General features: G+C 39.8%; 1 protein-coding gene across 1 annotated transcript; it reads right to left on the bottom strand.

Moving 5' to 3' along the window:
• Positions 1 to 11,626: 11,626 nt before the first annotated feature.
• On the bottom strand, positions 11,627 to 25,785 carry cenpi (centromere protein I). The gene is given in 20 exon segments (XM_029440887.1): positions 11,627 to 12,732; positions 12,895 to 12,936; positions 13,824 to 14,042; positions 14,644 to 14,692; positions 15,516 to 15,640; positions 16,521 to 16,656; positions 17,628 to 17,737; positions 17,907 to 17,971; positions 18,273 to 18,387; positions 18,538 to 18,635; positions 19,465 to 19,585; positions 21,067 to 21,210; positions 21,805 to 21,936; positions 22,043 to 22,132; positions 22,353 to 22,399; positions 22,525 to 22,573; positions 23,024 to 23,131; positions 23,462 to 23,580; positions 23,765 to 23,902; positions 25,441 to 25,785. Coding segments are annotated over 20 exon segments (2,223 nt in total). The 5' UTR covers positions 25,613 to 25,785; the 3' UTR covers positions 11,627 to 12,588.
• Positions 25,786 to 25,869: the final 84 nt, after the last annotated feature.

Here is a 25,869-nt window from a genome sequence, read left to right as displayed (position 1 = left end):
CCTCAGAAGGATCAACAGCTACTCAACTCTATCGGACACTGTCAATGTTAAGTAGTTACTTAACATTGACAGTGTCCGATATAGAGCTGTGCTATTTTTCATTAAAGATACCACCTCTTCCTGTGCTCCCATCCAGAAGACATCCCATGTAATGACATATGTCAGTAATTGAGCGAGCATCGTGAGCAGCACCAAATAAAAGCAGACAGAATTAATTGCTGCCTGCCGCAGTGACCTTTTCCGTTTGATAAATCATAAAACCTAAGAGACTGCCATTAGCCTCGTAGATGGGAAATATACAGCTTTGAGAAATGATCTCGGATCTCAGGGTCTAGATCTGTATCGACCAGGTTTGTGCTTTCAACGCACATACCGCACGCACGCACGCACGCACGCACGCACGCACGCACGCACGCACGCACACACACACACACACACACACACACACACACACACACACACACACACACACACACACACACACACACACACACACACACACACACACACACACACACACACACACACACACACACACACACACACACACACACACACACACACACACACACACACACACACACACACACACAAAGTTGGATTATTCTTCCCCTTTCCACTCGAAATGGGACAGAGATGCCTGGTGCTTTATTTTCTGAGGAGAAGTCAACCTTCTATTTTGTCATTCAGTAAAGAAAGGCATTTCCTTGGTGCTTAATTAAGCTTCAACAGGAGAAGCCACACTAGACTCCCTGGACTGTGAATAATGTAGACAGTCATTAGGTGCTTTTCTACTTCATTTTAAGGGGAAAACCACATTTCATTGGCTTCAGGGGACTTCTGAATTTGGCAAGTTTTCAATTCTATATCTTCAGCTTTTGACTGAATAATTTAAATGAAGAAGAATCGGGAGGAGCGAGACAACATAAAGTTAATCAGCTAGTAATATATCTTGGCAAGAGTAATTATTTTCAAGGTGAAATACAAAGTTATCGAGTCAAGTGGTTTCATCATAATAAAGCAGTTGGGCTACATCATCTATTAAAAACAACAATACGAGGTCATGAACTCAGCTTTGTCAAAATGCTTGAAGGCTGAAGTGTTTTTTTTCTATATCCAACAACTTAACATTTTATTAATTTACATTGTATCAAAACATACATAATGTTTCCTTTTAGGCAGGCAAACAAATCCCCACAGAAACAAATCCACAGTGAAGAGCATTAAGGTACAGCTGAGTTGATCCATTATTCTTTGTTCTCTTGGAAACGCTATTAATTATTTCTGCAATGTGTTTAAGTAAACATAAGTTCTGTTATTAAAAGGGGATCATAAATAAACAAATATTGAATATTTAGCACAGAAAGGCTACAGCGTGGTGAGATGAAACAGAAAGGACTACAAAGTAGCAAAACAGTTTACTTCTGTAAGGCAAGACTTGTTCTGAGGTCACTTGTGCAAATAGACCCAACTTTTTAATGTATCACACTGCATCTTAAACTGCACAGAAAATATCTTGTTTTCCATTAGGGTTCAGGAACATTAATTCAAATTGGGTTTTATTTTCTGAGCCTCCTACGGTTTACACTGGCTCGCTATCAACACTGATACTGACCTTGTTATGCCTGGTGCACAGTAGAGGATTTTCAAATCTTTACTTCTTTTTATTTATATATTTATATATATTTTTATATATATATATATATATATATATATATATATTTTTATATATATATATATATATATATATATATATATATATATATATATATATATATATTTTTTTTTATATATATATATATATATATATTTTTTGTTATATATATATATATATATATATATATATATATATATATATATTTATATATATATATATATATATATATTATTTTTTTTTTTTATATATATATAAATAAAAGACCACAAATATAACAACAGATTTAAATCGATTTTTATTTTATTTTTAAACATAAGACTGCACACACCAGACAATTCAGTCGAGACGCAGATCCAGACACTTGGCATTTATACTTAAACATTTCAGAGCATTTTCATTTCAATCAGCATGGCTTATTATACATTATGCAGCGAGATGCTGGATATGAAGTTTTATTGTTAGTCTCAAACTGGGCTAGTGCAAGCTACTGCTACAAGCTAACGTGTTGGTGGCGCTTCCCGGTCGGCTCGCTCTCATTTGCTACTGCGGGTTTCTGCTCAATATATCATTGCTGTTCCTTTAACAGTAGGATTTAAGAAATTGTGGAAACTCCGATCCAGACTGTAACATAAAGATGATGTCTGTAAACCCATCGCACTGTAGGATCATTTGGACAGACAATCCGTTTAGACAAGCCTAGCGACCTGAGATGGCACCCACCTGTCAGTTAAAGCGGCCATGCCCTTAATTATGCATGTACCTTTAGGCCTTAATACAATTTAAACGGGTGGGTTGTACAACAATTAAAAAAGCTCAATATACAGTAATGATCTGCAGCAATTGTATTGTTTGCCTCACTTTTGCCAAAGCAATTACTGTGTACAATGAAAATCCTGGTAAACTTATCTAAATGGCTGATTGTTCAACATATTAATCTTTTACGAGGCTGTTTGTAAGTCATTCCACTTCGATGACCTTTCATATTTATTTGAAATTGAATGCAGACAAAGAGTCGAAATCAAGAGCACAGAAGAGAAATGGAGGCGGAGACAGGAGAGCAACGTGTAGATCATCCTACATTGTCAATTTCTGTGGCCACTGCACGCTGTGAGGAATGAGAAACACAGCACGGCCAACACAATAGAGAGGCCCTATAAAACTAAAAATGACACACACAAATGATTACAGCAATACAGAATTAATTTTGTTGTTGAAATGACAGGATTAAAGCTCGTGTTGCTTGCACTAATGGCTACAGTTCTAACACTGTAATTAGTGGAGTCGCCGTCACTGCAATGTGTGCAATGGTGCATGTGAGTAAAATGTTATTATGGCCAAAAACTATGAAAATAACACCCAGGCTGAAACACAGGAAAGGAAACAAGCCAAGGTAGACCTACAAGTGTCCTCCAACCAGGAAATAAATAGAAAGGTGAGAGCATGAGTGTGTGTATAATTGCCACAATGTTCCACTTATGCAGATTATGATCTTATTTGTACATTTTACTCCTTCAACCACGCAAACTAAGACATCAAACATCTACCAGAGAAAAATACATAGCAAATGTTCATTCTAAAAGCAGATATAATACCTGCTTCGAATACTTTTTTTTCTCTATTTCATAGCCTCAAGGTTAAACTGGTGAGGAGGAAGGTAGGGAGTCATTTCTAATGAGTTCATCATCTTGTATATGGCAAAGGGGGATTTCAAATTGCCATAAATACTCCATTATGTCTCAAAAATGACATGACACCAGGTGACTCACCGCAATCATCCAAATGTGCCCTTCTCAGATGAAAACAAAAAGAGAAGAGCACTGTCTGCGGTGTGAGCCAGAGCCACAACACACATCCGCTGCATAACATCAACAATGTGCTCCATGAATTTTAAGAAGCGAGCCGAGGTAAAAAACAAAGATCGAGTTGAGTAACCGAACAGTGGAGGACACACTCGAGGTCACGCTGTCAGACACGACGCAGCGCTGATCAGAACATCAGAACATGTCAGCTTTAATTGGAGCGTGTTAGCACATGTGCAGAAGATGAAGTGTGACCAGTGGAGAGCAGACGACGCGTTACCCTAACCAGACATGACACACTAGACAAGCTTTCGGTTCAATGCACAAAATAAGATTTAGTGGAAACAGAATAGCAGCACTTATGTGCTTCAACACAGCTTCGGAAAGGAGTTGCGACCAGGGGAAGCAAACTCAGCAGCAGCCACAAGATGTATGTTGAACTCAGTGCCATGAACTCCAGTTAGTGTGGAACGGCTGCAGAGGACTGCTGATGTAAGGGCATTGACCAGAGTGTTTTCTACATCCTGCAAAGTTGTATATAGGAGTCCATTTGAACAGATTAGATGTAGCTTTGCATTTAAATGATACCCTTTTATCTCGAGCTAGAATGGACCAATAAAGCATTGCAGTGATAAACAATGATCGAGGATGTTGTAAACAATGGATTTTAACTTTAAAAAAGGGGCATAAATCAGTTATCACCGACTAATTGGCACAAGTTTAATCATTCATCCGCTGTGAGATGCTGCTGTCAGAAAGGGGAAATTCAGCGTAAAAGCAGAAATGTTCAGGCAGGGAATATTTAGTGAAACTCCGGTCCCACATGCTGGCAAACACAGATAAAAAGGGAAAACAACCGAAGACAGCATCTCAGGGGTATACTGACAGGATTAAGAAATAACATCACCTTCATATCTGCAGCTCACTGCAATGCTGCCTGATAGTCGTACTGGGCAGAATTTATGATTTATTTTACAGTTGGGAACTTTTCCTCTTCCCTTCGCCACGAACATGTTAAACAGAACTGCAGCCGTGTAGTGGGTCTGTGAGGCTGTCGTTAGAGCTACATATGCTAACAAGCTGATGTTAAGAAGGTGTACCATGTTCATATTCAGCTAGTTAACAGACATTTAGTAAGTTAATACTAAAGACAATTTACAGAGAAAGTTAAAGGGGATGTCATTAGTTTTGCAGGCATTTGGTCATAACCCACATTACTGGACACATTAAAAGTTAGACCGGTGGTGCAAGATGAAAAGTGAAGGGATCACCTAAGTTATTATGATTCATCCTGAGGGGAACATGAATATCTCTACCAATATCCATAGTAATCCATCCAATACTGTAGAGACAGTTCGCTCAAAACACAAATATAAGCCTCATGGTTGCACAAGATTTAATGTTCGGGGATCATGACTGTTTGTACGAAGATATTTTAGTCTGGACCAAAGTGGTGAACTGACAGACAACGTGATCCTTAGAAGGTGCAGTCGGTGATTCTAATCCAATACACTTCGTTGTCTAATTCAGAGAATATCTCCTTGCAGTCCGCTCGATATTCGTTCTGTGTGCACGCTGAAAATAATCTGGTGTTCATACACAACCCAGGCTCTGCAAATAGGAAACAAACAATGTGGCTCGGACCGAGGCACACAAAACTATTCCAGCCAATCAGCAACAGGGGGGGGGGCATTCGTACTTGTGCCCAGGACAGGGGAAAGGATGTAGATGTATAAAGAGAAAAACAGTGGGAGCGAGAGGGACGTAAAATCTGACACACAAACATGTCCAAGAAGAAAGACTGGCAGCGCTCACACACCTGCACTCATGCAAACTCAAACATCCATCACATACTCGCTTTCTCTTTCTGTGTCATGTAAATGTCTCCTTAGTAACACACTGGCAGAATCACCTCGTAGTTTAAAAAATTGGTAATCAGGCAACGGCTCCTCTCCCACTCCCCTCCTGCCATATTAAGGATGACTCGCCACACTGTGAGCCGGCCCTCAGAGCAGCGCCGAGAGCAACGCCTGCAGTGCCAGCAGTAAATAACCAGCATAAACGTGTCATGGGAGACAACCCACAGACACCAACCCATTTAATGTTAATAGGAAAGCATCGGTTACCAGATTCTAAATAATAGCTTGCAGTCACAATGGCCAAGGATAGGTAACGCAGGCTCAGGAATTTATGGAGTTAGCAAATTGCTTTTCTATCCCCATTCTTTCCCCATTTGTCCATTTTGCCATCTCTCAGCGGAGGGTGGGGATGATTGAGAGGTGCAGGGAGATGATGGGCCTGTTGCAGCCTGCTTGACTGAGCACACCTGTCCTCCGGCCACAGAGCTCTGGATGATGATGCTCCGAGGAGTACAACAACTATCCTTCCATCTGGGTCTCAGGAGGGACAGCCACTTGACAGGTCACAGGGACATATTTTTATTCCAGCAGGGCCTGAGGTGTTTGGTTGTGACCGGTGACACTTTTGTAGGACAGGAAGCACAAGCTAGTTTGTGGTCAGTCGGATTACGTTTGCTTACTCACACACACACACACACACACACACACACACACACACACACACACACACACACACACACACACACACACACACACACACACACACACAGGCATGGAGATCGGTGTTCATGCTTTGTAGGAGACAGGGTTGTGTTCTCATACTAATCAAAGAAGAATAGTATTATTACTTAGCAATTTCATTTATTCATTTATTATTTTTAGTTTGTTCATATCAACAAAACCCATTAAAAGCTAATAGTTTGTTTGTCTCCAAAGACTATATAAAGGTAGCATAGAGCATGTTTCTAATCTGTAACTTTTTATTCCAATATTATGTGTTGTGGAATAACTTCAGCTGTGACTTTCGTAGATATTTATAAAACCAGGACAGTATGTGGAATCACAAAATAAACGACATCGTCCATGTTCTTTGTAATGAAGGCTCATTGATGCATTTTGAATAATTATAGACAACAATGGATGTCAGAGGCTCAGGGAAATAAGATATATGAGGCTTTGGGTAAACAGACAACACTTATTAGTAGAATCATTCATTACTCCGTTTGGTCTTTTCATGGGACTTGTTGACAATAAACAATTATCCTTTAACGGAGAATACATGGATGTGATAATTAAATTTGTAAAGCGAGGAGATTACCAGTAAACTAAGCATTAGTGTAACTCAATCACAAAATATACCAGTACTTAATTGAGCGTCACAGACACTTACTCATCCAATCAGACAGTCTGACACGTTATCTGCTCTCTGCATGCACAGTTAGAAATTCAAACATCAAACAAGGCCAGATGAAATGCCACAACAGAGAAGCTTTGGCTAAACCCAATACACCTAATAAATACCTCCTGGTGGATTTGTTTAGTGGAAGTTGTTTCCCATACTGTGCAAGAATGAGTAGTAACAAAGGGCTTCTTCTGAAGGGAGGAAAATGAGTCCTGATAGCTCCAGCTATGCCGACTGTGTGCAGACATTAATGCTAATTGTACTTATGTAAAGAAGAACAGTCTTGACAAATGTCACAAACAGAAACAGAGACAAACTGAGTAATAAAAGCTCTTTTACTGCACATATTCAGTCCAGCAATACAACTCAATATGGAAAAACAAACTGAGGTCTGCAAGCTGCCCCAAGAGCTGACTTCAATAGATAGATATGTAGATGCATAGAAAAGACTTTATTCATTCTCTTGGACAAATGCAGGTGTCCAGAAGCTCACACAATCCTGTAAATATAATATAAATAAATAGATAAAAGCTGCCAAGAAAAAGTGCAATGCAGTGGATGAAGGGTATGGGGAAAGAGAGAGAGAGAGAGAGAGAGAGAGAGAGAGAGAGGGTCAAAGCTGGGGTCAACCGTAATTAAATCCCTGCAGCAGTTTTACCAGTTTGACTCCACAAGGTCTCACTGAGGCCACAATTTGTAAATTCATCACTGCTTTGCTCTGTGTAGCAAGAACATATGACACCAGACTAATTATTCATGATCACTGTGCTTTCAAGAACAGCATCTGACCTACAACCACCTTTTCATTTTAAATAAAAAAAATCTTCCTAGTGAGAATATGTAATGTCACTACAGCAGTTGCTAATTCTTAACGCTCTGATAGAGTTACTGAAGACCCGGGGCAGACTTTAACAGAGGATGACATTTTCAGATCACTCTCCTGAATTAAAAAAAAGAGGGGGAAAAGAAAAACATGCCCGAGACAATCTTTAACACAGATTGCTTCCCACATCACAGCATAAATAATGCAATCCCAAAATACATGTTTAGGATTCATCAGGGGCGACGAAAACAAACCATGAAAGTCACCAGCTCCTCATCTTAAAGTATTGCACATTTGGGATTGACCTTTCACACTCCCAAAACTATGGAAAGGCCCGTGAGCCCAGAAAAATACAAATGCCTTAAAAAGTAACATTTTTGCATTAACATGACTACTAGACTAGACCTTTTTATATGTTGTTTTGAGTTGTGTGGTACAGTTCAAAGCCGTATTTGCACAGTACACTTTTAGATCCATGTTGTCTTAACTATACATTATAACCACATGAAGGATTTTAGTTATCGGACGTCTGGATCTTAAGTTATCAGAGAAATAAGCTGCGAAAGCGTTGGTGGCGACTCAGCTAGCAGCTCCCTGTGTCTGCCCAACAGCGTCAGAGAAACACACTATTCTTTTATGTAAACTGCTTTATTTTGTGTTTTTACCGGTTTCTAAATCATCAGGTCCGTTTGTTTTTTGAGAGCAGGAGAGCTCTGCACATAATTCGGCTCCTGGTAAAAAAACAACAACTCCTGAACCATAAACAATGAAGGAATCCTAACCAGGAGAAGACGAATGCAATGACGTCAATAGTGGTGAAGATAACGACTCCCATGATCCCACGCTTCGTCTTCGATGTCACCAAATTCCGTCTTTTATTATTATTTTGATTGAGAGACTACTAGCGGCAGGAAATTGCATATTGTGCCAACCAGGGGTGTCTTGCATGTACCCCAGGGGAATGGTTGGTGTCAATAGAGAAGTAATTTTAGTTCATCTGTAAGCTGTGGGGGTACATCAGACAAAGAGGGTTAGTAACCACGGTCTTAACATTATCTGATCCAAGTGGCAGTGACACTGTCCTCTTCAGGATAAATAAAAGGACATTAAAATGGGATGACGCTGTGAGATTTAATCTATATTCTCCAAAACACTGCTGGAGGGAGAGTGTGCAAAATGCATAACATGAAACATGACCAGGAGGCATGTAGATGGAGAGAGGCAGTGACAATAGAACATCCTTGTAATCCTTTTAGTGTCTTTCACAATTATAGCTCACAAATGTGTGAAGCCTTAAGAAACACAGCTTCCATCGTTCAGAACTAGTGACGAGAGCAACACATCATATTAACCATTATTAAACCCACTATCTGCAGAAAGATTCCTTCTTATTTCTTACGTTTTCTGATTTTCTTGCAGCAGTCTTCAAGATCAAAAGACATGCAATCTCATTATCACATCAAATTGAATTGCCTGAAGAAAATTCAGATGTGCTCCTGTTAGACTTTTGGATTCTGAGGGAAATGATCTCTCAGTTGTAGGTACTGAAGGATTACAGTCCATGAAAATTACTTGAAGCTATTTTTAAATGAATGCAGATTGATAGAGCGGGAATGTCCTGCAAAATGACAACATGAAAGTCATTTTCAGATGAATTTCTCTGTGAGGCAGGATGTCGCTTCATGCCCCCTACGGAAAAGAAACATTTTCAGCTTTTTCTTTTCAGCAAAATAAACCATTTAAAGCTTCCAGAGACCTTCAATTTCATCCTGAAATGAGCAATGAACACCAAGACTTACCAAGCTTTTATGATCAAAGATGAAACAAAACAAAACCAGCCTGGTGATGAAGAGACCGATGAATGCTTTTGATGTACAAAACCAAGATGATTACATTTTTTTATGAAGGTCATTTCTGTTTATGCCTTTGACTCATTTTTTAAAAATGGACATTAAGTCAACATTGCACACAGCAGCAGTGACAAATGTACTCACAAGTTGAACTGAATGATACATTTAGATGAATTAATTATAGTCAACATGAAGGACATCCACATATTTGACGTTTTAGATGGAAGAAAACAGCTTCATTGGTTTACATATAGCCCTGTTTACCTAAGTGAGCAAACACATGATGCAAACAAACTTCCCTGGTGTTGTAGTGTTAACACCTGTCAATCACATTAGGAGTGATGAAACTTCAGATCATGCGTTTTAGACACCATTTGGTTTACATTTTGGTTCCAAATATAGGCTACTACTGCTGTCACATCCACAGAAGCAGGATTAGTCCTCCCTACAAATATATTCCAGAATTATCCCACACTGTGTTGCTTCCTCCTGGGGCCTTCATAAAAACAGTCTCGGGGCTTAAGACGCACACCGTGTAATTGTAACCATAATTACTCGCGACATCCAGAGTTCAAATCCGGCTCAACACCCCAGTCTGCCATCACACGTCAGTCTCCACCCACACAAACTGATGAGGCAGAAAAGCCCTAAAAATGCTGTTTTTTTTCTGCAGGAAGCGAGACTTGTGGGGAAACTTGCAATGAAAGATCATTCAGGCTGTTTTTTCTTCCTCCTCTGGGCTCCATAAAACAAGCGCACACCGGCGCGCACACTTAAATAAATCAGTGTCGGTAAATTTACTTCCATTGGTCCGCACCTAGTGAATGGACAGATTGTGCGTCTTGTTCCTTCAGGCTGAGAGCTGCACGTTGTTCGGAATAAGGAACAGAAATACATAAGAGGTTTTTCCTATTGCTGCCAAAACGTCCAGTTGCGCACCTTTTATTCTGAGCTCCACCGGCCAGAAGTGCACACACACACAAACACACACACACACACACACACTCGATGTAGTTATCCTGAAGCTCATCCAGCAAACACCATCCATCACACGGATGTCATCTGGTTGAATAAAAAAAAAAATCCAGCTGGCAAACTGTGACCAGGACGATGCACACAGTATCCTAACTGCAGCACATCAGCCACTCTGTACCTCAACATGCACAGGAGTGAGCCAAAGGCGATTAGAGAAGCACATTGTCACACACCATGTTCCTGTTTGCCCCGAATGTGAGGGTTAACCGGCTTTTGTCAAAAACACATTTTCTGCAGTTAAACACACACAAAAAAAAAAGCAGCCTTGAACAATCTTACCTTTCTCTCCCTGAGGCGAGGATTTGGCTCAGGTAGGACTGGCACAGATCAGTTGAATGTGTTGGCGAAGAGGCTGGAATGAGCTACTCCCGTGAATGCAGGCGAGACTGAAGAAAGTGAGCGCAGCAGCAGCGCAGCGCTGTACCGGCGGCGGGGGTCTCTCTGACATCAGCGGGCTGCTTTCTTTAAGGTGGCTCCGCTCACTCACACCAGCGCCGTGCCACACGCGGAGGGCTTCATTTGGATCTCAACACATATTACCAGCATCTCACAAAGCCGGGATGGGAATAAAATGAAATACTAACCAGAAAACTTCAGTGGCTCTGGTGCAGTTATGAGCGCTGCAGGGGGGGAGGCGCTGAAGTCAAGAAGGGTGGTTGTGTAGGGGGCGTCCAAAAAATGTCAGGATGAGATTTAGCTCAAGGTTGAGAGCACATCTTCTCTGCTACTTTTCATTTTCCCACAGTGGATTGACCAGTTCGATAAAGTCCACAACAAGTTAAAAAGATAAAGCAGTGATGTCCTCTTTCACCAAGTTCTCAGTGTTGTTATGAAGACGTACCAAAAAATAAATATTAACCATTAACACCTTGACATGTAGAGGATGTTTGTAGGATACAAAAATAATGAAATGTACCCTCTTTGAGAGACTGTCTCATGTTTGAAAATATTGAAACTGAAACAACTAATCATTTGCTGGATGAAACTGTATGTTGATAATTGGTTTAATTAGTTAAATCAAGCTTAACATTTGATGTTTCACCTTTTTCAAATATTTCATGATTAAAAATTGAATTATCTTTTGGGGATGTTGCACGGACAAAACAATACATTTGAAGATTTGTTTACATTTCATTAAAAAGAAAACAATCAATTAATAAAAAAAGAAAATAGTGGATTAACATGAATGAAAGTTAGTTGCAGCCCTATAGTGACATTGCACTATTGTTATTTTGGTAACAAATGATGATAGTGATTTGAACACTTTCTTAATATAGAAACACAAGTACTTGACATCAATATGTTTCGCCACAGACAGCTGATCACTATATCGCTGCATTTTCACAAGTAGCCGAGGAACCAGAGGACTGTTAACTAACCAGATGGGTCCATCAATTAAAGCAAAATGCTGTTTTCCAGATGGCAGAGCGACTGGCTGAAGAATACACAAGAATACTTATCCATGTCACAGATTCTCAAGCAACTGATGCCATTTGAAAAGAGGCGAAATGCATCATTCTGGTTCACGTGAGGGCACAAAACCAAGACACTTTTAAACTGTGACGTACTGCAGTGTAATGTTGAGACACAATTGATTGATTTTATTTGCTTCTAAAGTAAAAGTCTTACACTTATTTATTTTCAACAAGGTGCAAGAGTCAGGTTTTGCAAAAGGCAAGCTGTACAAGAATACAACACACACACAAAATAAACAGTAAACTGATGAAAAATGTGTTTTCAGCATACAGTAGCTGGTTTAAGGTCGATGTGTTGCCATTAAACAAAGAATGACTGATTTCATGTGGATTATAAATTGTAAATTATTTCTGTGACGTAAAAAACTTTTTCACACCGACCTGACAGATGAATGTGCATTACCAATGATCCCCTTTCAGGTTTTGTTTTTGTTGCAATAAACATATCATCTTCCCTGTTGAACGTGTATTCACTGAACTTAAACCTACTACTGACACTTCTTCTGGCAAAATGCCGCCAGGGCTTCATGGTCTATTATTGCTAAATAAACAGAGCATACACAATAAACACAGATACATCTATGTACATAAAAAGATCACTTGCAAGTAGCAGACGAAATATGTACAAGTCTTTTAACAAATGGGTAAGATGCAAGTGGTTGTTTTTCCTCTCCATTGAGTTGAGCATCTACTTCTGCTTTGTGGACAGGCTGTCTCCATGCCCGTCGCCGGCTGTCAGCTGCCGGCTGATGTTGCTCTGAACAAACTGTTTAAGGCCGTCATAACCCTGGCTGAACAAATACTCCAGGTACCAGCTCCATGGCTTGGAATGCTAAAACACACACAGAAACACACACACAGTCACATCCAAGACATCTGAAGGTTTCTACGATCAACGCAATCTCTCTTAATCTCCGAAACATGACTGTTGCACATCAAACGAACATGTGAAATCTATTAATGCATGCAGAAATTAAAAGGAGAGCCTTCAAACCTTTATGGAATTGAGGTCTATGTCCTTTCTCTCGGTCCAACACTGATAAGAGAGAAGAGAGAACATTATTATTCATCGTCAGCCCATCCAGCTAATTCTCACAAGATCGCTGCTGGATGTTGCAGCTGGACCGAACCAAAAAAAGGTACGTGTATTATTAAACATAATGAAAACCACATGTTATGCAGCACCCATTAATAATAAAATATCCTTCTGTATTAATGTATCTTCTATGAAAGATACATTAATATCACATCTGTCTCCTTGTCTTGCTGAAAGTCCATTAACCAAACTGTACAGACTGGCTGTACGCCGATTCATCGAGTGCCTCTTCTGGTTGAAAATAAACAGGAGCTACATAGGGTCCGAAGAAGAAAGATTTTGTGGTGTGCAGCACGTGGGACCCTACTCAAATATCTTTGTAACCGGCTCCGTACGGGCTCGCGTCTCGCGGGTGAAATGATCAAGTCTTATTTTCCGACAATACGCGACAATAACACTACTTGGTGTTATCATTTTATATGTTCTTATTGTCCGTCATTGTTCTTTGATTGTATTGTTTCTAATGGCATGTCTTCCATTATATTGCTGGTCACTTATGATTCTGTGTTGTGTAATCCTTATCTTAATGTGTAAAGCATTTTGAAAAGTAGTTTACAAATAAAGTTTTTCACCTTTAGGTTCAGTGTAAACATAATGAATGGCTTGTTTCTCAATCATGAGGAAAAAAATAGATCAGGAATACTCTCGCACATATGAAAAGGAAAACTGCACAGAAGGTTTGGCTGCTCTTCTGCTGCTCAATGCTTTGAAATTTGCGGCGAAGACGGAACCGGTATCGACCGTCGCCGTGTGGGCGCGATGCTGACGTGACGTTTACGACCCACACCAGGGGTAAGACACAAGACATCCAGACGGCCCACACTCACCTTCTGGTGAAAGTCGAAAGCGTAGCTCATGAAGGCGGGGTGGTGGATGAGGTCGAAGCTCGTCCAGTATTGTGGCACGTTGCTCTTGAGCAGCAGCTCCTCTCCCAGCTGTAGCCCCATGCCTGGCTGAAACATTTTGGAGTTCCACAGGCAGTTGACCATGACGACTACGTAGTGGTTGAACTCACGGAACGTCTGACGGCTGATGTGAAAGGCTTGCTGAAAAAAAACACACAAACAAAAGGCAGCGACAAAATGAGAAAAAGAAAGTGGAGAAAGAGAGTAAACCACTCCCCATATCTGCAAAGTTTCACAGCCGATTAATTTGCATGCCACTTACCAAGTCCATTTTTCCTAATAAAAAGTGCCGGTGACATTTCCAGGAGGAGCGTGTGTGCTGTCTGACATATACTCATAAATTATCAGCTCGCAGTAGCAGATGAATTAAAATCAACAAGTTCTTAAGTCCTCGTCTGAGAGGGTATTAAAGGTTAGCAGCTGAAGATAGACGCATGTGAATTCCTAAAGAGCTAGACTGAGAGATGGTAAATCTATAAAAGCTACCACAGTGAATCAAAAACAAACAGCGTGTCACTTCGGAAGAGTGCACCAGCTAAATGCCTAAAATGTAAAATAACAATGCAATAACAAGAAATGCTTTCAAAATCCAGATAAGTGTTAAATGATCTCTTCCAATCAAAACACTGCAGTACTTGGTGCAATGGACCAAATGTTACTTGTACAGTATCACAGCAATGCAACTCACAGAATGTTTCATTTACAAACATACAAGCAAGAATATATATATATATATTTTTACCTCTGTTATTTTTTCTTGACTCTTGGCTGATGTCAAGTTCACCTTGTACCTGAACAAAAAAAGAAACATGGAAAACCAGTGACCTCGGTGATGACTGCAAAACAGCTCGTTCTCTACGGTCTGTCAAAAATATATATAATGCAATTACGTTCCAATTTTCTTTTGCCACGGCATTTTAAAGCTCAACTTTGAAAGAATTACTTAATGCACCCTGGGGTGTAGTCAATTAGCCGACACTGTAAGGATTTGTGTTATTAAAGCCTGGAGTTACAAATGATGCTTTAATTCTACATAAAAAGGGAGAAGAGGGCTTAATTGCATTGCTTCTTAGAGTCTCATGGTCATAAATCATGCATTAAGATATATGTACAATTTATCCATTTGATTCCAGCTGTTCCGTCATCAAATATGCATCAACATATGACATACTACAGTAAGGGGGATGCCAGTGTGTGAATCGTGGAAGGTTGTAGCAAAAGTTCCTTTCACACATGGAGTCTATCCCTGAAATGTTCAGGAAAATGTTCTGCATTGGGGTCACGTGTGAATGGGAGAAGGGAACTTCTAACTCTCGCCAACTTATTAAATACATTACAATAACATTGGCCAATCGGACAATAAAACGCTCCTTGCTGGCCACGTTACTGAACATAATAAGAGACGTCTTCCGTGCACAGATGTATGCACACATACATCTGGCCTTGTTTTAGTTTTATGGCAGTTGGCATCCATAAGTGTTGCATTACCCCATCTATTCCAGCAGTGGAAATGTTTCTGAATGTAGTGCATGTGTGAGTAGTGAAAATCATTTGGGATGCCGGAAAGGTTTACCCAGTAATTTGTGTGAAAGAGGCTTAGAGAGGAGTCCCAACCTGTACATGATGTAGGCCAATCTGTCCACGCTAACGGGGTCAGTGGCAAACAGGGCTGGGTAAAAAACTCCAGGTGGAGGCATCACCACAAGGGGGAGCCCATACTTCAGAAACATGTCACACACCTGGGGGGGAGGAGAGAAATATAGAATAAACACCCACACTCTTGGCATCCTATATTAATATTTATGCAATTACAGTTTTTCAAGTAAAGCTGGGAACTACTTATGCTCCTAAAACGTATTTCCGACACTTCATAGCTTCTTAATCCTTTCTGAATTGGAGGCAATCCAAACCTGTCAGTGTTTCTCAAATGTTTATTTGGATGGAATATAAAGATATATTCTTTTTAAGATTTTATTAATTTATTCTCAAGAATTTCTAACCTATCTTTTTTTATATATTTGTTGATATATTTGTTGCCGTTATTTCCATAATCTTACATTATCCCTATGATCTGCTCTTTTGAGTGATACTTTATTTATTTAAAATATATCTTACTTATTTCAGGTCTGTCTTGTATGTTTTGTATTCTTCATTTCTTAACATGTTCCATGTGCTGCTGCTGACTTGACTAGGAAGCTCCTGGTTAAAGGTTCCCCTCCAGACAGGTATTAATAAATAAAATACTCTACTTTGAATAATAATCTGTCTAATGTGTTTAGTTTTTTCAACATAAAAAAAATATCTACTTGGTTAAAAGGTTTTTTAAGTACTTTTCTACTGTCCCTCCTTCAAAAACACAGAATCTATGAATATGCAAATAGTGTGAATGTTAAAACAGGCTTCTAGTGTCAGACTCTGCACGTACATCGTTCCAAACTGTGAAGCTCAAACATCCGAGTGAAGTAACAACACTAAGCAGAATACATTTTCGAGTGGAGAGGATCTTTAAATAGCACCAGTAAAGCCCAGGCACAGGTTGCATCATACCTTTATATAAAAAAATTAAAAATTAAAAGAAAGCCACAAAGCAGGTTCAATCATTAGCATCAGTTCATTTACCGTCTCATAGAAGTCAAGGATGAAGCTGAGGAGGAGAGAGTGGCAGCCTTCAATCTGAAGGCCCACAGAGGCGATGCGACCCACAAAGTCAACCAGCTCCATCACTGAATCCTTGAACCCCGACAGAGTCATGTTTCTGTGACAGAGGGCAGAGCAGAGAGTCAGACACACAATTCAACCAGAAGGAAGTGAAAATTGTAACACCAGTCAGCCAATTTGCCCTTGGAGCATTACTCGATCAGCGGGTCTCCGATACAACAGAAGAAAGCTTCCAAATCAGCCGTGTGGCATTTCATTACAATACAAAGGACAAGCTGAATCAAGAGTGATGTTGGGAACGTGAACACATTACACATAATCAATTATTCCTACATCTAATCACTGAGATGTACTCTGGCAAAATACCAGAGGTGAGTTTGGAAACGGCAGTGAATAAAAAATAGATCCCAACACTTATTGGATCGGTTTTGTTTTTGGGCTTAGACATGCGAGGACTCCATACTGATGCCCAGATATTTAAATATAACAGATACTGACTCCACCCCTTCATTTGGAAACTGGAAAATCATTTAACTAGAGATTAGGGCTGTAATTGTCTGCAAACAAATTAACATTAAAGGATTTGATGGATAAATGGGCTCAAAACCAAAAAGGGAAAACATGTAAATACTCATTTCTGCCAGAGTTGGGTTTTTTTTGCTAATGTATGATAGATGGCTTATATTTCATGCTAAATAGTTACAGTATAGAACAGTGGAGGGGTTCAGTCATGATTTTATAAGATAGAGTCCAAAAGGTTGTGACAAGATGCTCGACTATAAATAAGATGGCTCAGATTAATAGAACTATTAAGCCTCATATTTCAAATAAAAATAAGTAAGTCAACTGGGACACCTACAACTCTGAGTGATTCTTTTTTATTACACTAAACTACAGTACATAAAACTAAGGCAACACCTCAACACTTTTATTACATTTATGAGAACTGATGTGAGAGAATTCGTTTCTTAGCTTGAAAGTAAAACAAGCTATAACCCTAATGCTCTCGAGTAAATTCACAAAGCGTTTTAGGTCTATTACGTAACAGGAAGTAGATATGAGACTCACATGGAGGTGTGGCTGTTGAGGCTGATGTCCAAGTCGTCCTCCAGAGCATACACTGAGTGCCAGGTGAGCCACTTCAACAGCATGTTGTTTAGACACTCCATCAGTCCACACTGCAGACACACGATGAAGAAAAGACTCACTAAGCATACAGTAGTTTAACCACTAAGCTAATACAGGACCCATGATGACAAACACTGTTGCATCTTTTCTATTAACTTAGAGCAGACTGTTTTGATATTTCTAGGAGCTCATTCTACTGCCTCAGGGAGGAAAACCCACCTTGAAAAACAGTGATGATGTGAAGAAGAGCTGCATGAGGGGCTCAAACAGAAGCCGTCTGATTTCTGAAGTGGGGGAAACATAAGGTTACAGTTGTACCAGCGATTATAATTAGACAGGCCTTGCTAACATAGGGACTTTTGTTCAAGTGTAAAGCAAGGCTGGGCTGTGAGTACATGTGCGACAGAGACAAAGACATTATTTTACATAGCGCAGTCATATCGTCTGCAAAAGAAAAAATGCATTTCCTTGCGGTGAACACTAGGGGGCGGACTCCGTATACTATACGGAATAAGGGACACAAAACAAAACTGTGTGGAAATGAGGTGTTAATGTGAAGACAGAAAGAACCCGGGGAAAACTCACGAGAACTGGGGACAACAGGAATGTTGCTCAGCAGGCCGAGGATCTGTGGGCGGAGGAGGGAACCGTCCCAAACATTGAGAAATTTGTAGAGAAAAGCCTCCGAACTGGAAAACCCCTCCTAGAAATGTGACAAATTAAAAACATTGTGAAATCATTGACTGGTTTTACAGTGCAGTGTCAGCTAAGCATGCTGGTGCAGGTGCATTAATACAGGGAATAGTAAATGACATGTGTGAGGTCGCCATCAGGGCCTGAAATGTGAGGCTCACCTGAGAAAGTGCTGTGTGGACAGCAACCTGTTAAGAAACTGCAGAGCTTCTTCTGAATTCTGGGAGGCTCCTCCATCGCCACAGAACAAAAATTCTTCACAAAGACAGAAAAAGGGGTTTTAGAGTGTGATAAAGTCAAGTGAATAAAGGCTGTGACACACTAAGCCGGTATCGGCCGTCGCTCAATGCCTGGCTGTCGGCCTTTGTTTTTGCGGTGCGTCCTCAAATAAATCACTGATTTAGCTGCTCAGCTTCAGCAAATCAGTGCACGAGAAGGGAAACACGACGTGAGGAAAACAAACAACTAAAGCCCTGAGGGCCCACACAGAGGCTCTTATCATTTGTCATCTTCATCTCATCTGATCATTCATATAAATGGATATTTTCACAATGACATGACCACCTGGAATGAAGCTAAGTGATGAGCAAGAGTGGTGTGAAAATAGTTTGTTTTATTGTGTTTATCTTAACAACGGCTTGTATATTAACAGTCACAGGTTTTCCGCTTTACGTTTTCTAATGACCAGCTGTTATGGAGTTATTTCCTCTCACGCAGATCACAAGTACTAGTTTGCTGTAGTCTTTGCTGTGTGCTCAAATGCAACTTTTTTTGCCAAGACGCAGTCAACGTGAGGCGACGCAACAGTCGGCTCACGTTGCCATTTGTTCTTTAATGTCTGTTTGGTGTGTCACAGCCTTGGAAAGAAAACGGCAGAGAAATCCAGACTTGCTGCTTCTTCAAACAGTGACAGCCCCCCCCCAGTCTCTTTTAAACCCATTTAAACCCCACTGAAAGAATCCTTTTGATATGCCAAATAGGTAATGTGTTTGGGTTCAACTCAAGGTTATCTTTGCTTTGGATGAATCTTCCTGATAGAAGATGTCACAACATTTTGGTCGTCGCTTTCACTGCTCCCCCTTACCTTCGTGGAGAGCGTAGCCGAGCCAGAAGTTGAGGCGTAGGAGGGCAGACTCATCCTGTACACAGTCCAGGTACTGCAGTGCCAGACTGGAACCAAGCAGTGAGCCCATCTGAGCGGGCAGCTGGTGGAGGGGAAATGAAGAGATAGGAAATACATGCAATAAAGTATGATTGAGAGTAGGGATGAACAATTTGGAGAAAATAAATGGTGGTCATTTGCAGCTTTATTCTAATTTTTTTATTGAAAAATATATTTTTTGCAAGGATCTGTACCCAATCTGTACTTTTATTCCCAAGTAACTATAAACAAAGTCAAACATTGAATAACAACAGAACACTTAAAATGCTGCTTTACTTCCCTCAAATCAGTTTCAAATCAATCCTGCTAAAGAATAAGAATAAGCTGATGAAGAATAAGAATAAGCTGATGAAGAATAAGAATAAGCTCATGCTGATGTCCTTGTTTTCATAGAGAGGGCCACCAATCAGCTACTGAGCTAATTCTTCAGGGTCCAGTAATCCCCATAATACCAGCACTAGGACATGTCTGCCACCACACTGGATAGTTAATACAGTCCCTTATTGTGTATAAACAGCTGCCTCCTAATATGGGGACTTTATCAGTACAATAAATAAATTAGAATAAGGAGCGGACAGTCTGTGAATGGACACAGCTCAGCTTCAATAATTATGGAGCACCTCTATCATTAAACTGAGAAAGCACAATTCTGCTTTTGATAACAGGAGTGCAGTCAATGAGGGAAATAATCCTTTGTCAATGTCTTTGCTGAATAGTTTTACGAGTGTGATTGACTGTACTCATCTGTCTTTCCTAAGATACGGGAAAGAGAGCTTTCGTGGCAATAAACAAAGTTGACGCTATCGGCGTCTAAAAGGCGTATTGCTCATTTTGGCTTTGTAGTCGGCGAAAGAGGTGAATTGATGTAGCATGACGCATAAAAGTCAGCGGGCCATTTAAAATGACATATTAGTTTATCAGGTCACTGAATCTGCAGGACAAATAGACATTTATAGAGAACCCTCTTTAAATTACTATTTTCTATGAAACTTTGTCCAATGCATTACTCAGATAAATCTCATCTCAAGTCTGTTGCTTTCATTACTCATACAGGAAAGATAAACCACCATATCTGTAAAAACAACAATGGCCTGTTTAAAAAACAAAGGATAAGCACTGTGCTCTTTTATGCTCTAATCTGATAAACAAATTGCAGCCCTAGGCGACCACTGCTGTGGTTTTTTTAGGACAAAGTTGTTAGTGTCCTACAACAAAATTATAACAGTGACACAGCACCACCCTGTGGCTGTTAGGATACATCACAATGTAAAACAGACATTGACAGACAGAGTTACACATCCTCATGGAATGGCAAAACTGTTATTCTGCTGCATAAATCATTTAAGATCGCCATGATATTTAATCTGTTCCCAGTCCAGGTGTGTTGGGACCAACAGCTGGACTGTGAAAGCTGAGGCAGATGGGAGCAGAAAGAGCGAAAGACTGAAAAGGACGAAGACAGTAAAGGGGTAGAACAGGAGCCCAAAGATGCAGAGCTCGGAAATTTTCCCCAGGAGACATTACCTCTATACGGTGCATATTTTCCAGCAGCTGAGCAATAGAGCGAAGCTGCACCAGAGGGACCAGCTTTCTGCTGGATGACGACTCGGTCTGAGCCTCTTTATTGACCACAGAACTCAACACTGGCAGTTCCATGTGGCGGTGTTTCTGAGAAAGAAAGCACAGTAAAAACAAGAAAATAAATTAAAAAGGCAAGCCTTGGGCTAGCTTTTCTAAGATGCATTTTCAAGCTTTTCCAGCCCCTTACTGATGTGGTAAATTACATATTTATACACAGTACATACACTCAGTGGCCACTTTATGAGGTACACCTTTACAATGTAGTACAACCCAATAAGACTGTTTTGACAAAAAGTTTACTTTCATGATGCATATAATCAGTTTTCAGTCATAGAGGTGTTAATTAAATTATATGTTTAGCAATAGCATTAAGGACATAGTTAGTGGTGGTGTTGTACTGGACTGCATTATATTCTGCCCCTCACATGTAAATAAATAGGGAGGACAAAACAATTAGAAACATCTTTCAATATAATGTAGTCCAGTTCAACACAACTGCAAACTACAACCTCGATAATAAACGTAGAATTAAATTTACACATCCCCGACAATGTCAACAAAAAAGGCACATTATATATTTTGTAAAAAATGTAGAATGTACGGTATTAGCGAGCAGCAGCCGTAACTGTAGTAGGAGTGATTGCAAGCAGTGCATCTGACATCTTGAATAGACTTCCATACCCTTTTCCTGGGTTTGGTCTTATTTTTATTTGTGGAGGCCAGGCTGGTGCTGGGGTCAACCTGGGAAACGCCTCTTTTCTGGACAGCAATCAACGCTGATTTCCAGGGCATGTTGTGATTCCTAAACACACTCTGTAAGAAAAGAGAAAAGATACATTTGCGTCGGGGCTTTAGAGATGATGGCATTACCGTATTATAACGGCAGAATAAGCATCAAGTGCACACTCCATGTACAAACCTTAATTTGTGATGGGATGGAGAGCGTCACCAGTTCGGGGCAAAACACTTTGTACAGTGACAGTAGGTTCAGCAGGAACGGCTGCCTTCCCTGAAGAAACAATATCAAAAATATGACACACATTTCAACTCAAAATTTAAAACAAACATAACCAATGATATGGAAAGGATAACTGTTAATGGAAATCATGCATTGTAGAAAAAACTGATCCTGGAATTTCTCATTGAACATATTTTCATACTGAGTAAACCAATAATATAGTAGCTTTAATAAATGGCTCTAGAGGGCATCAGATCAGCAGGAGGTTTACCAGTTTAGACTGTAGCTCCAGTAGCTTCCTGACTCTGAAGACCCGCACTACAGGAGAAGAAGAAAAAAGCAGTCAATAATGATTGTAGAAGTGATACAGAAAAGAGGAAATAATGTACATGAGAAACAATAGTAGTACAGTCATATTTCGGGTGTAGAAATGTTTAACTTACCACTTTCCTTTCTGGTCAAAAGGTACAGCAGATGGCAGATGAAAGGACACTGAAATAATGAGACAAAAGATAAGAACTTCACATCTTAGCAGTTCAGTGGATCGCATATCACATTACAATGCTGCAGTCAGTTACTTACACTGGTGAGCAGACAATCGTTCACGTGTAAACAAACAGGACAGCAATCCTCTTTTGTAATGAATGTATTATCGGCCATAGCCAGATAAATGCATTATATGTCCAGTCATGCAGAAATGAACCTTTATTTATCACACCATGTCTGTGTCTCGAAGAAGGCACATCATCCATACACAGTGAGATGTTTATCATTTAGAGTTTGTTTGAAAAAATTGCTTGAGCATACAAATATGCATTTCATTTAAATGACAAATAAGCTTAGTGAACCATAAACTTGTGGCTCAAAGACATGTGTAAATCTATACAAATTTGATTTGATGCCATCTTACTATAGCAATGCAAATATCATCGACACACATACCAGATTCTCTTCTGTGACGAAGCTGAAGATGAAGCCATAGATCGCTCGAAGTTGGTCCTTCGCATCAATCATGTCAAACATGGTCAACACCCACTTTATGAAAAGAACCTGAAAATTGTACATGCAAGTAAACACACAAAGGGGTTAACTATGGTGCAATCTTAGGAATGATACATTCAAAAGCAGGTCATTAATCTATCGCGTATCTAAAATATTGTTTAATTGAAACAATATAAAAACATTATTGACCAAATTATTATATTATTGAAAAGACAACAAAGCGAAATAGTTAATGATATAACCTTAGTAATTAGAAAATTGTAATTGTTTTTTGAGGGTAATAACATGTGTTTTCTAACCAAGATACTTCTCATTTTTCTCATAATTTCTCATGAACAGAAGATGAGATGAATTTAGACAAATCAAGTTTGCACATACTTGTGTGGCGACAGGTATTTTGCCAACCCCCAGCCAAACCACTGCTCGAACCACAGCCTCCTGTGGCACCACGGTAGCAGGAATCTGACACTTCAGCACCCGGGGACAAAGAACCGTCCCTGCACAGAGAAATTAACAAAAACAAAATCAGTTAAAGAAAGCACATCTTAAGACTGACTGCAAAATGTGTCCAATGTTCTACTTTGCACAGGTGTTCCTACACCTCTGGGTAGAATGAAAGACAATTTGTGTGCCATGTGTTACTTAAAGTACAACATTTCTGCTGCCAAGTGACTGTCTTACCCATTCGGAGGCTCATGGCAAACTCCAGCATAATTGAGATGGCCTCCGGGGAAAGTCCTTTACTGTAGGCCACCTTCTCCACCAGCACCAAATTCCTCTCCACCTCATCGTTTCCATAGACAGGAGTACCTGCTTCAACTACAGGAAGCAGAGATAACATCCCATCAAAGTTTGTATGTGTATTTAAAAATGTTAAAATACTCAGTTTGACACATACAAGAGGAAATGTCAAGTTGAGATTGTTTTTTTTCTTCTGCTAATGTTGATGTTGTGTGACATGACAACAGATCAGCTGGTACCGTGAAAACTGTTTGCGAGAACAAACTCAAAACCTGTTATTTTCACATGCTTACTAGCACAGAAGAACTGCTAGATTCGACAGTTTAGCTGAGTGTTAAATCCATCACAAAATATTCAGGAATTTGGTGGCTTCTAGTTGAGCATCAGAGAAACAGTCTGCCGTGTTGATGTCATCTAGAGACAAATCCTGGAACTGCTCTGTATACATTAATAGTCCCAGTGACGTATTCTTTGTTGACAGGCCAGGGAATGTAATTTCGTTATTTAGGCCATACAAGGAAAAACATTATAATAAAGCCTTAATTTTAGCATTTTTGGAGGATTTTAAAGGTGTAACGATATATGTGTGATGCTAAAATTGGGCTCTAGTGTATTGGGAAAACACTTTTTAATACATCTGTCCTGGATACAGACAGCAGTATTTAAACATTAAAAATGTGTGTTGGATTTAACAATGGTGGAATAATCAACTTAATTTATTGAAATATAGTAATTGAAATGATGCTGAAACAATCATATGTAACCTGACTACATACTGATGCAAGGGGTGAAAGAAAATCAACCAAATGTAAGCCTTTGTTCTACCAAAATGTTGGGATAATATAGTGAGTTATAAAAAGCATCTAGAATCTAGATGTTTAAGTTAAGAGAGGGGAGTATGTCTATAAACAACATAAACGTAATCCAATACAGAGAGAAAGGTTGCTTCCACAATCCTTTTCCTACAATAAAATAAGATGCATTCTTGTTTCACTTAAATTGGGTTTTAAAAGCAAATGTGTAATCAATCCAGACGCCTAAGTATTTATAACGAGGAACTTAAATCTGTGAAACATTAAAGAGTGGAGGACTACTGTCAATTTCCTTAGCTCCAGATCACAAACACAAAAATAGATCGCAATAACTGAAAATCCTATTCAGGTCAGAGAAGTCTCATTTGGAAGTAGAAATTTAACAAAAGGTTTGGTCACTTATTTCAGTGAAACTGGGCCAAAATATACAAGGGCAACAGATGACGTCATAAAACCACGGGTTGCTCGGTTACTCCTATTATCGAGCTATTGTTTGTACATAGCAAATGTTAATAATTTAACGCTGAGACTAGCTCTGTTTAGGGTTGTCTCCCGACTGTCTTATCCACTCAGTTAAGAGGTAATAAGTAGCTAAATTAGCAACATTAGCAGTCAGTAAAGCTAAGTTACACCAAACATGCAAGAAGAAAGTGACGTAAAGTTAGATTAACGTTATACTGGCAGTGTCCATGTTCGGCATATTGTTTGTAATCGCAGTAGCTGTTAACGTTTAAATCCTGGGCAGCCAGTACCGTCAGTAACAGTAACGCCATCATCTGATATCAACCGTTGACTATACTTTACCGTCAGAGAAGTACTTCAGGGCCAGAACAAACGGATCCTGCGCCTCGTTCTTCCTCCTCTCATTTTCTGCGACTCTCAAACTTCTGTTACTGCTACAGCTGGACACAGACTGGCTGTTTAGAGACGAAGGGTCTGAATCCGGCGGCCCCGACAAGTTTAACTTTTCTGCCATTTCTACATTGCTAAAAAAATTAAAAACACTCCGTCTTCAGCCATTCAAACAAAACTCAAATCCTCCGCGCGACCGTTTGGTCTGCGCTTGCGCAGTATAGTCTTTCCGCTCGATAGCTTCTCGGAAGTTGTAGTTCGTTTGCCATCAACCGCCATCATCATTAGGACTACAACAGTCATGTAGCTGTTCGTCTCGTTCTCTTTAAGCATTCATGGTTTATGTGGGTTGGTGTTTCGAAAACTGGTCAGTATTTCACA

The sequence above is a fragment of the Cottoperca gobio genome, chromosome 10 (genome assembly GCF_900634415.1).
Source record: "Cottoperca gobio chromosome 10, fCotGob3.1, whole genome shotgun sequence".
Taxonomy (NCBI): Eukaryota; Metazoa; Chordata; class Actinopteri; order Perciformes; family Bovichtidae; genus Cottoperca; species Cottoperca gobio.
Note: the sequence above shows the minus strand (reverse complement) of the source record. Positions and strands in the feature narration are given on the sequence as shown.